Here is a 12,386-nt window from a genome sequence, read left to right as displayed (position 1 = left end):
ATATTGAGAAATACTTGTCTGGTGTGTGTGTGTGTATGTGTATGTGTGTGTGTGTGTGTGTATGTGTGTGCGTGTGTGTTGGGGGCTAAGCCTCCTTTATGTGAATATCTTAATGGTTTGTGGGGCAGGACCAGACAAATTTCAAAAATAGAGAGGGGTCCCCATCCCTGCTGGGGCTGATAAGCAGGTCTGCTCCATGAGCACTCACTACAAGGTTGCACCTGCTATTTCAGCTCAGGCCTGGCAAAGACAGTATAATCTGACACAGTAGTCTTTTAAGCCAGCCTCTGCCACCCACATGCAAGAAAGTTTGGATGGCAGATAAAACTGGGGATCCATATCTCCACCTGCTGGGAGCTAAAAGGGTGAATTATTAGGACCACTTGATGTTCAAAATACTTGATCAGTGTACTTTAGCAGTTAGGGAATTGTTTGAGGATAAACATTATTATAAAATAGTATTTTCACAATAATATTTAATGTTATTTTTGATGGTGTTTACATAGTTGGTTAGGGTGGGAAGGGTCAAGGGTTAGGGGAAAGATGAGACCATTATTTCCAAATTTTCTTTTTCTTCTTCCTTTATCTGGGGGAAGGAGGAAGATAAGGGGAGAAGCCACACTCAGCCTCCAAATCACTTCAGTACCCAGGGATGGGGAACAGCTACCCGATGTCATCCCAGGGTTCCCTTTGTGGAGCATGCTCCAAGGGTTCTGCTTAAATGGTTTTGATAGTTCTAAAATGCGGCCAATCTCACCACACCAAAGATGAGCAAATTCTTCCAAGGTCCAGTGACTGACATAGTCCACCTTAGAGCCTCCAATCGCATAGATACTTGATGTCAACGCCTGGCTGGTGTAGTTGACCAATTTGTTCTGTCCTTCATCCTTTGCTATGGTATCAGATGTCCTCTGCAGACTCCGATAGACTGTTATATTCTCCATGTATGTCTGTGTATGCCGTCCATTGCTCTATCTGAGCCACTGAAGAGGCCCAGTTCTGACACATGAATTCAAATACAGTGGCCTTGCTGATGGAAGTTCCCCAGAAGTCATTCCTCACCTACAACATACTGGCTTCCCTTTAGGTGGGGCACTAGGAAGCGTGGTGGCTGCATTCATCTCTGTTTTTTCTTAAGATTAGATTTTGGAAAGGCAGCGTTACAGAGAGAGAGAGAGAGAACAAGAATGAGAGAGATCTCTTACCTGCTAGTTCATTCTCAGAATGGTACAATGACCAGAGCTGGCCAGATGGAAAGCCTGAACTCCATCCAGGTCTCCCACATGAGTGCAGGGGCCCATTTTCTGCTGTTTTCCCCAAGTGCATTAGCAGGGAGTTGGTTTGGAAGTGGAGCAGGTAAGACTCACACAAGCCTCGTTTATAATAGCAGACAGTGGCTTAAGCCGCTGTGCCACAATGTTGGGTCCACTTGTGCTACTCTGTTAAATTTCTCTCCATGCCCCTTCCCCCAGGGCTTGTGTGGGCTCTCAGGTGTCACCAGCCACAGGTATTGTGTTGGTTCTCACTGATTTCTTGAAATCGTAGTAGTCTCTTTGCAGACTTCCCTCCGGTTTTAGCCAGTTTGAAGGAGCCCACTGAATCCTGCTGAGATCTGACTGATTTTTTTCTGAGTCACTCAGATTAGAAAGATGGTTATAATCTAGTTATCACAATCTGTCCTCCTTGCCTTATTCCAAGTAAACAGTCTTCTAGGCCAAGCAATTAGAATCATCTGGAGCAGGGGTCAGCAAAGTACGGCTCGCAGGCCAAGGGCAGCCGGGCGCCGCCTGTTTCTGTAAATGAAGCTTCATTGGCACGCAGCCGCGTCTGTTTGTTTTCTTGCTGTCTGTGGCTGCTCCAAGCCACAGCAGGAGGTGAGGCACTACAATCCAAGTGGCCTGTGACATCTCACTATTTGACCCAGGATTGGAAAAAAAAGAAAGAAAAAAGGAAAACCTGGCTTACACTTGAGTTAGAAGGAAACCAGAACGTGTGTACTGCATTGTTCTCATCAAGTTTTATGGGTCTGATGAAACCCTGGGGGAGCTTCAGGTTGCTGTAACTGCTGTAGCACCTACACACACCCACCCGCTGGCAGGTGCCTGTCCTGCTGCTGCATAGCGGGGGAGAGGAGACAGGAGGCCGTAACCCACAAAACCAGGATGTGCATGTGTTCAAAAGCACTTATGCTTCAGGATTGTGGCAGGAAGTTGTTTTCTGGAAAGAATGACTCTGTGGAATGTCTTAGTCTTCCTGCACACATCTAACCCCCTCACCTCCACCTGTCTGACTCTGGGAGATCTTCCTGGGGGAATCTGAGCTTGGTACAGCAAGGCTGATGCTCAACAAATATTGCTTGATGGACTGGGTGGCAGTCAAGTGCTGCCATGGTGCCAGGCACACACCCATGAGTGATCCCTGTCTTATTCCCAGTCACCTCCCTTGCTTTCTTGATACCACCCAAGGGGCTTGTGTTCCTGGTCTAACCATTTGGCCATGACACCTGTAGTCTTTACTGAAGTCAGATAGTCAGGTATTCCCCTGCTGCCTGCGGGAACTTTTGCCTGCCTTCCAGCCTGGCTCAACCACTGCTGTGAAAAGGGATTCAGAGGGTCATGCCTGACTCCTCTTCAAGGCAGTGCTTTGTGTCCCCTGTTGAAGAGAGGGCTCTGAGTTCCTTGCCCCCGCTGCACTGTCCCAGCTGCAAAATGATCAGACGCCGTCACCCTGTGCTGAGGAAGCTGTCCGGATCCACTGAGTGCTTCTTCCCACCAAGAGGCCGCTGCAGCATGACAGCACTACTAAGGACACCGCTGACCTTGGGGAGTCATCTGCCTGAAGTCCTGAATTTTGGGGACTGTAATAGACCAGTGGGCTTAACCTCTGAATGGGGACTAGCATCATGTAACATTGAAGCCACTATGAAACAAGAACCCAGGAGGGCAACTAGAGATTGCCTTTAATTCGAAGCCTTCGGTCAAACAGGGCCCCAGGACCATGGCCATCCTCTGCTTCCTGGAGAGCTGGGCTTTCTCAGGCTTCCTGGATCTCCCTGTGATTGACATGACCCAGATGCCAGCAGGTGCATTTGAGTTGATTGCTGCTTGGTCTGCTGCTGGCCACGGTAGCCTTGCTCTTTTCAACCCCAGTTCCTACCCTCCCAAGCCCCCCTTTCCTTACCACTGCCTGTATTCTCTCATCTCCCACAGGGTCCCCGATGGCACATTGAGCTGCAGCCTTGGGCCGGCCCTGCCCACTCCCTAGATGAAGAAGCCGCGAGGTTCCTGAACTACATCAGCACAACACAGGTTGGCTCTGGGGGTCATGTGAGATCCGGTTGGAATTTCTGGCTCCTACTGGTTGATCTTGTGAAAGTAGGGTTGATTGAAAGAGACGTGGGGCAGATCTCAGCAACTCCTGGAGGGACAGCGCAGGGACATAGGGCACTAAGATGCTCCCCTTTTGTTCTGCCTCGCAGGAGAGGGAGGTGTTTTAAGGATTCATCTCAAAGCCTTCTGAGGATCCACTTTAGCAAACTGTTGTGGGAGGCATCAGTTCCCTCCCTGTGAGCAGGCAAGTGAGGGTGTTACCAAGCACAGGCACCACACAGAGGCCTGGGCTTCCACGTGGACCTGGAGGATTTTTGCCTTTTCAAGGTTTGGCTCCAGATGCCAGGCAGCTCGGGGATGTGTCATGTGATAGAGCACAGGAGCCTGTGCAAGCGGAAGAAGTGACTGCTTCCGAAGGCGTATTGTTTCCTTCAAGCACTTTGCAGCCTTCCTGAGTGCCAGTTAATATGAGTGACTTAACCCATCCTGGCAGCTCCTGCCAAGCTACTGGCTGTATTAGGCAGAGACATCCACTAAGTCAGAAGAGTTCATCCTTGGGCTGTCTAATCCCGGGGGAAGGAGAGACAGGCGAGGACATTTAGTCTATGAACTGCGAAGTGCTAGTAGATTAACACCTGCCTTGGAGCTGAGCAGAGGCCACGTTTGTGAAATTGCCCCCACTCCAACCCCAGTGGAGCTGAGAGAGAGGAGAGACAAGTCTGACTTCGTTGGATCTCGCTTTGGCCCCTGGCTTTGGGCATCCTTCCTTCTCACAAATCTCACTGGCAACAAAGCCAACTTTGCCCTCTGGGGAGAGAAAATGTTCCTAGATCTTTAGGTGGCTAATTTGAGGGTAAAAGGAAGTCTTCCTTTTCATATGCAATCAGACAGTCCTAGGATTTTCCTTTTTGTCACCCACAAGTGGAAGTGAAAGCTGGTGTTATTAATTATGGGGTTGGAATAATGAATTGGTCTCTGTGCTTTACATAATTTCATCTTATTTTGTAGCTGCAAATTAATTTGGTGGACTTATACAGACTTAATTAAAATGCTGAAATGTTCATCTTAGTTTGGTTTGGCAAGAAGGAAACATAGCTGGACCTGTTGACTTTGGCTTTAAAAAGCCCTTTAAGGTGTCAGAGGGGTCGGCAACATTATGGCACAATGGGTTAAGAAGCAGACATTTAGGGTATGCATATCTCCCATCTTGGAGTGCTTCGTTTTTGAGACCTGGATATTCTGCTACCAATCCAACTTCCTGCTAGCATGCCTAGAAAGCAGTAGATGATGGCTTAGATGCTTGGGTCCCTGTCATTCACATGGGAGATCCAGATGGAATTCCTGGCTCCTTGTTTCAGGCTGGCCCAGTCCCAGCCATTGCAGGCATTTGGAATATCAACCAGAGGGACAGAAGGTCTCTCTCTCTCTGTTTCTCTCTGTACCTTTCAAGTAAATAAATAAGTAAATAATTTAAAAATAAAAGGCCCCTAATCTCTCTCTCTGTTTCTCTCTCAACCTTTCAAGTAAATAAATAAGTAAATAATTTAAAAATAAAAGGCCCCTAGAGACCCCCCCAAGGAAACCAAGTGGCATCAAGTTTATGAATTGAAGTTGGGGAATATGACTTGTACTCCCTACCTCCCAAATCAGTGTACTGAATGCAAGCCTTCAGATTCCATTTTATATGTTTTTCAGGCCAGTGTTCTAGTCATGATAGAAAGTATACTGGTTTAGAAATTTCTTAAGGCATGAACTGATGGTTTCAGATTCCTCTGAGATCTTTCCCCTTGAGCTGCCGACTGAGAGAGAATTCTTTAGCCACTGCACGGCATCCTCTGATGTGATGTGACAAGATACCACGGCCCGGGTGATTTACCCTGCTTCCCCTACTCTCGCTGTTCTCCTGAAAAGGAAGCATTTGGATTAGTTTCCAAGGTCGCTCTTAGTTCTCTGATCTTGTACTGTGCAGAGAATAGAGAGTTGTTTTTAACTATATACTTTTAAAAAGATCTTTTTGTCTATTTGTGAAACAGAGGAATGGACAGACAAGCCGGCAGACAGACAACCATAAGGTGCCAGGAACTGTGCCAGGTCGTGAGGCTCTTCCTCCCAGAAGCTAGCGTGCCAGTTGTGAGGACAGATCAACGGAAGTATTATTCATTGTTCACTTTGATGAAGGCCTTAATAGACACTTGGTTGGTAGGGCCACTGAAAGGACTTTTTAAAAATGTTTATTTATTTTTATTCAAAAGGCAGATCAGATTTACAGAGGGGAAAGAGAGAAAGATCTCAATCCACTGGTTCATTCCCCAAGTGGCTGCAGTGGCTGGAGCTGAGCTGATCCAAAGCCAGGAACCAGGAGCCTCTTCCAGGTCTGCAACTTCTCTCCCAGGCCATAAGCAGGGAGCTGAATGGGAAACAGGGCAGCTGCCGGGATAGGAACTGGTACCCATATGGGATCCTGATGCTTGCAAGGTGAGAATTTAGTCATTGATCCATTGTGCCAGGCCCTAAAAGGATTTTCTTGAAAAGACTAATGGAAGGTGGAGTGACAGAGAGAGGGCTGGGGAGGAGAGAGAAGAAGAGAAAGAGAAAGTTCCATCCGTTGGTTCAGTCTCCCAAATTCCAGCAATAGTGGAGCTGGACCAGGCTGAAATCAAGAGGTAGAAACTTGCACGTGGGAGTTAGGAACCCCAAAGCTGCCTCCTGCAAGGTGCATTAGCAGAAAGCTGCACGGGAAATGGAGGCAGGGCTCTCTGGTGAGGGATGTGGACGTCCCAAATAATGACTTAATGCAGCACACCAGAACAGTGTCCCCACTGGGATTTTTGTCTTCCACAAAGAGGGTCTTATGATGGGTTTTTAATCATGGGGCCTTTTTAACCAGGGAAAGCACTGTTCTTTGTTCTGCTTCTGGGCTACGAGGAGGCCAGCTGGTAGGAGCCGTCAATAATGATGCTGAGTGGGTCTTAAGCAGAATCTTTGCCTAACCGTTACTTCCTCCCTGCCTCTATGGAATGCAGAGCCTTGGGACTGCTTTTGTGCCTTGTACTTCATTTAGAACTCATCTTGACAGGGAAAGCCTGCAATAATACTCTGAAAAAAAACCTGGTAAAAATCTTAGATCCACTGCTACCTAAAATTTTCACAGTTAGCAAGAATGAGTCATGATGGGTAAGAAAAAAAAACCCTCTGAAGGTACAAAAGCAAATTCCACCCCTGCCTCTTATGCTGTTTTAACAAAACATTATTCTCCTCAACACTGTGTTCCACAAGGCCCCGCATTTGGTACGATTACTGTTGATGTATTTATGCTTCGATTCTGCAGATACTCGCTAGGGACTGGCTTTGTGGCTGGCACTGAGCTGGGCACTGCAGCATCAGACCTGAAGCACACAGGTGCATCTGTATCCCCCAACAGACAGTGAGGGTCAAAGAGTTACATGTTTTAGGAGAGAAGAAAGGCCTGTGGACAGACAGGCCTCTGTCCACTGAGGGGGTATTGGATATGGAGGCACAGGGCCTGGGGTGGTACGGCATCGAACAGCCTTGGGCATGACACTCCTGGAGTCGCACAGGGTACGGTTGGGGTCTTTACAGAAACCCCAAAGGACAAGGGCAGAGTGTGTGTGGGAAGGAAGTTCAGGGTGGGAGGACTGAGTGCCATTGGTTTTCTAACACAGAAGACCAGGATTGCATGGTGGCAGTGTTGTGCGGTTGCTGCTGCCTCCTCTGTGGCCGACACCAAATGGTTAAGCCACAAACACAGGGCTCTGTTCTAAGGAAAGGCTCCAGATTCAGCTTTTTATGGCAACCCCCAAACCATATGCCTTCCGGAAGCATGCCTTGCAGTACAAATGCTTCTTAGCAACACTGGCTCTTTTAAAACCTAAAATATGCGTTAAAATAAACCCAGCTTTCCTATCGACCCTATCTTTCCATCAATCACCTATCTATATCTACCTACCTATCTAATTATCTGCTCATCTATCAATTTAAAAGAACAACCTAAGAACCTAGGCTCTGGAGACTTGCATTATAACTTTACAGTTATAGTTTCTCTTATACCTACTGCTACACACATAAACTTACACACATGCACACACACATTCTAGGATGAAAACAACATAAATATAATCCTGCCTTTAGTGCTGGCTAAAGTATGCGATTATGTTGATCTCAATTGTAGGGATCCTTGCTGAAGTCTGAGATTTTTAAGGGGTCTGGTCCCTTTGCCAGATTCTATTTATGAGATGACAGAAATACTATTTAAGTGTAATAGGATGCAAAATACATTGATAATAAACTGGATCCTTTTAAACAACTAAAAAAATATTTCAGAGCATGCTTTCTTCCCTGAAGTCTACTTTCCTTCCTCCAGGCCACTTTGCTGGAGATGGCTAAAATTATGAGAGGCATTATACAGGCAGGAAGCATAGTTGAGTTGGATCTTAGCTAGAAGTTACTGTCCTCCTTCATTTTGCTTGCATGGGAGTTTATGGAAGCATTAGTAATAAATCTTAACTAGAAAGTTAGAAAATCAATATTTAATTAATTTTTTTGCAGCTGAATTTTATGGAGCCACTCCTAGCTGTTTTCAAAAGCTTATGTCTGTTGATGTGGTGGGTACTAAATGGTTAAAGTGGAAAAATTCTGGTGTGTGTATATGTGCGTTTCTTTGAGCTAAGAGAGGAAGGAGGGATGTTATTGGAGAGATTGAACGGAAAAGAATGTCGCCTCAATAGGTATGTATTTGTGTAAAATGAAATCTGTAGAATAAGAAGAAATGTTTAAAGAACCAGTGTCATCATTAAACATTTATTTATTTTGAGAGAGATAGATCTATCATTCACTGGTTCAATACTCACAGCAGCTGACACTGAGCCAGGCCAAAACTAAAGCCAGGAACTCATTCTGAGTCTCCCATGTGGGTGGCGGGAACCCAAGTACTTGAGCCATCACGTGCTGCCACTTGGGTTGCTCATGAGCAGGGAGCTAGGATCGGGAGTGGGCCGGAACTGGAACCCAGGCACTCAACTTGTCATCCTGAGGCATCTTAACCACCACACCAGACGCCCACCCCAAAGTGTCCTCTTTAATAGAATGAAGCCTGGGATCTCTGGTCTTGGCAGAGCAGGAGTAGCTGGACCTCACAGCCTTGACTCTTGGCCCTTAATACCCACCTGACATTTAGGGGCCTCTGACTACTTGACATTATGGAACCTCTGGCCTTGGCTGAGGGGGTGGATTAACAAAGCTGCAATTTCTGGTGGGAAACTGGTCCTAGCACAGCCTTCTCCTGGTTGCTAAGGCACAAATGAGACCAGGCTGGGATATGTCACAGAAGACCTCCAGTAAACTCCCAAGACTACCTGCTTGCCAATCTCTTGGCACATGCCCATGCCCAGGGCTCAGCCTCACAGAATCAGATTTTGCAGTTCTGCTGGGGGACCTGGGAATCTGCAGTTTACATCTTTCCCAGATGATTTGGAAGCAGGTGAGAGGAGCTGGAGTCAGACTGTGGATGGTGTCTAAATGGACTCATGGCCAAGGCCCTGGGGACATGGCATCCTAACCTGTCCTGCTGTGGGTTCGGAGGGAGAAGTGCACACAGCAGATCAGCATACACCAAAACCCCAGGCCCTGGAGCAGATGGCCTGCCTTCCTGCTGCAAGCAAGGCATGGAACACAGGGCTAACCTAGGAGTCAAAGCCTGAGGTTGTCATCTGTCCACTGGTAGATGAAAAGCATACTGAACTCTGTTTAGTAAATTGAACAACTTGACTTCCCTTGCGTGGGTGGGCAGGCAAGACTTGATTGCCCTGTACCTGCAGGAAAATGGGAGGAGACGAATTAAACAAATGAGTACATGGATGCTCCTTGCTAAATGGATGTTTTCTAGGGCAATGCCTTGAGCAAAAGCCTGATTCCTATGCTCTGATGTTTTTCCTTTGAACAGCATTTGGAGAAAGAGAATGAGACTGGGGTGAAGGAGGACCATGGCCCACTTCTTGAGCTTTGCCCTGAACTGTCCAGCCCTAGCAGAAGCCCCTTTGGTCCCTAAAGAGCAGGTTATAGCAAGAGTCATGCAGGAGCTGTGGGAAGTGTTGTTCTTAGCTTAAAAACATGAGAAATCAGTTAAAGAAAAGGTTTACGTGAAGTCAGAATATCTTGGGAAGGAATTTCCCTGCTCTTATGTTTCCCAGAGATGAAAGCCAGGGACCTCAGCACGCCCTGTGCATCTGGAATGGTCCACAATGCGATAGCAATAGCTGCAGTGTTCAAGAGGCCACACGATGACGGGCAGAGTTTGGAGGATAAGGGGAAATACTGCTTTGCTCAGACGATAACGTCTTGGCTATAGCACTTGCTGTTTTCTTCCGCTCCAGCAGACTCAGCCATGCAGACTGGACCAGTCCCAAACACAAGTCAGCATCGCTTAACGAAGCACATTTGTTTCGTGTGCAGTTGAAATTGGGGCCTTGCTGCTGCTCGACTTAGAGGCACATTCCCTTTGGTTTTCTCATCTCATCAAGAGAAGGGCTTTGGTTTGCTCAGCAAGAGCCTCCCTCCCTGGAACTCCTACCCTTGGAAGAAGCTCATCCAAGCAGTCCGCCTGGCCCAGGGATACTGCCCTGTCGGCAGGGGGCAGCTCATTTCTCTTTAGCCATGAGCAATGACTTCTGGCGAACACTGCCTGCCGGGACCTTGGTGTCTCCACCTTGTCAGCCAGAAATAAGGGATCACCTTGTGAATGTCCTTCTGCCATCTGAGGCCCTGTACTACATGTCTTGCAGAAGGACCACTGCCCTTGATCAGAGCCTTTCAGACAGTCTCATCCTCCAAGAACATCACATAGCCTTGCAAGATCTCACTGATCCCTCTTCCCTCCCATCCCTGTGCCTGGCTTTCCTCTGCTGTCCACCTTGCTGGCATTAGCAGCAGTTAATGTTCCTTTCAACCTCCGTGTGGCTGCTCTAAGGTTACTTAATCATCTTCCATGTAGTTGATATTTCTCCATGCATTTTACAGCAGTCTGGGGGCTCCCTAGGGAAACGGGAGTAGTTAGCAGGATATAACTCTCCCATGATGATTTCCAGAGATTGGGGAAGCTACAAGTCCCTACCTGCCATTCATCACTCAACATTTTAAATTATCCACATTGATTTCCAATCCTTGCAGATTGCGTGCAATCACATGAGTACCGACAGCCTGGAGGCTGACTTCAGCCCTACCCAGCAGCCCTGGTCAGTGTGTCTTGATGATAGGTTTGGCTTAGCTCGCCAAATCCATAACAAGCAGTGCCGCCTCTACTCCTTAGGGTAAGTTTTTTGTTTGTTTGCATGTGTTGTTTTGTTTTAACAGCAGCAGAAGACATACACTCATGCGGGCAGCCTTGGGATTTTCCAGTAGCACAGGGATGAGTGGCTGCAGTGCAGAGAAGCTGCTGTGTTCCGCCTTCTGCCATCATCCCAGACTGGTCTGTTTGGGAGCTGCAGGCACAGGCTGATACAGTGGCCCCAGCCACTTTTTGTTTTTGTTTTGTTGGTAGTAAGCTGGCAACACGAAGACAGTCCTCTTGGTGAATCCTGTGATCTCTGGCTAAAGCAGGAGTGCCCTCATTTTACAAGAGACAGGATCGTATTCATGAATTCAACTGAGGAAAAAGGAACAGAGAGTGCAAGTTAGCAATTGGATCCACAAGATGAGGGAGTCAAGACATGTATGTGATGGCCACTGCTGCCATTTCTATGTTTTGTGTCAATGGTAAGTGAATGAATAGGAAAAAGGGAAGAGAACATTTTTTAAAAATTTATTAGTTTTATTTTATTTTTAAAGATTTATTTGTTTTTATTTGAATGGCAGATTTACAGAGAGAAATATCTTCCATCTACTGCTTCACTCCCCAAAATAGCTATAACAGCCAGAGCTGAGCTGACCTGAAGTCAAGATCCAGGAGCATCTTCCCAGTTTCCCACATGGGTGCAGGGTCCCAAGGACTTGGGCTACCCTCTGCTGTTTTCTCAAGACCTAAGCAAGGAGCTGGATCAGGAGTATAGCAGCTGGGACATGAACTGGAGTGCTTGCTGCAAGCAGAGGCTTAGCCTACCATGCCATGGTACCAGCCTCATGGGAGGGAACTCTTATGCAAACCATGTGACTTTGTGAAAACTACTTGAGGAAAAATTGGCATTCAGCCATTCAGGTTGAAAAGGACCTACATGTGCAAATAGATTTGGCGTGCTTTTTGTTAAAGGATGAATACAAAGTACCAAGATGCTTTCACAAAATATTCCAGTGCTTTGTAAACAACCCTGAATTTACAAATGGCATCTGTCTCCACAAAAGGCAGGCGGGAATTTGTTTTTTTTAGAAAACACTGTTCCATAGGCTCTTTGTAGGTGCCTGATGGGTCTCCCAGCTACACCACTGAAGTCCTTTATGTGCAATACTGAGGACTCTTAAAAAAACTGTCATAGGCCAGACCCTCACTTGTGGATTTCATTCTTTCTGTAGTCCACCTGGAGCTCCAGGTGTGGCAACCACCTGCTAGAATGCCAGGTGGTCAGGGTTAGGGGAGACAACTGGGTGATGCGGAGACCCCGAACCCAAGGGTGTAAATGCAAGGAGGGAAGCTGTTGCTGTCAAAGAACAACAAACATTGCCAGCTACTGGGGACTTAAAGAAAACAAAAGATTCAAGTAAGAATTTAAACCTAGCAGAAATATTCTTCTATGGGTTAAGTGAAGATATGTGGGGACATTTGGAAAAATTCCTGGAAGGTACATAGTATGCCAACACTAAGCATGAATTGTCAAATTTCCCTGCACTGGAATTAGTGTGTGCGCTCATTGAATGTCATGAACCTTCTGACATGCCCTCGTACTGACCTGGTGGGACTCGGCACATAGCTGGCACGTGTTTGCTATGGGAAGCCTAGCAGGAGGCAAGGTTGCTGATTGATGTGGGAAGGGAGGGTTGGGTGGAAGGCTTAGCCAGACAGTCAGAATAGAGACCTGGCTGTAGGAACTCGGTCAGTCTGATGGAGGGCTGGGA

General features: G+C 47.0%; 1 protein-coding gene across 1 annotated transcript in view; it reads left to right on the top strand.

Annotated features, from left to right (window-relative positions):
* Positions 1 to 12,386, top strand: part of METTL24 (methyltransferase like 24) — a 109,418-nt gene that overhangs the window by 39,771 nt on the left and 57,261 nt on the right. The window contains exons 2-3 of the mRNA XM_040983134.1: positions 3,210 to 3,308; positions 10,512 to 10,651. Coding sequence (XP_040839068.1) covers positions 3,210 to 3,308; positions 10,512 to 10,651 — 239 coding nt within the window. The remainder of the gene's footprint in view (positions 1 to 3,209; positions 3,309 to 10,511; positions 10,652 to 12,386) is intronic.

The sequence above is a fragment of the Ochotona curzoniae genome, unplaced genomic scaffold (assembly GCF_017591425.1).
Source record: "Ochotona curzoniae isolate NIBS_2020 unplaced genomic scaffold, NIBS_Ocur_1.0 contig_3819, whole genome shotgun sequence".
Lineage (NCBI taxonomy): Eukaryota > Metazoa > Chordata > Mammalia > Lagomorpha > Ochotonidae > Ochotona > Ochotona curzoniae.
Note: the sequence above shows the minus strand (reverse complement) of the source record. Positions and strands in the feature narration are given on the sequence as shown.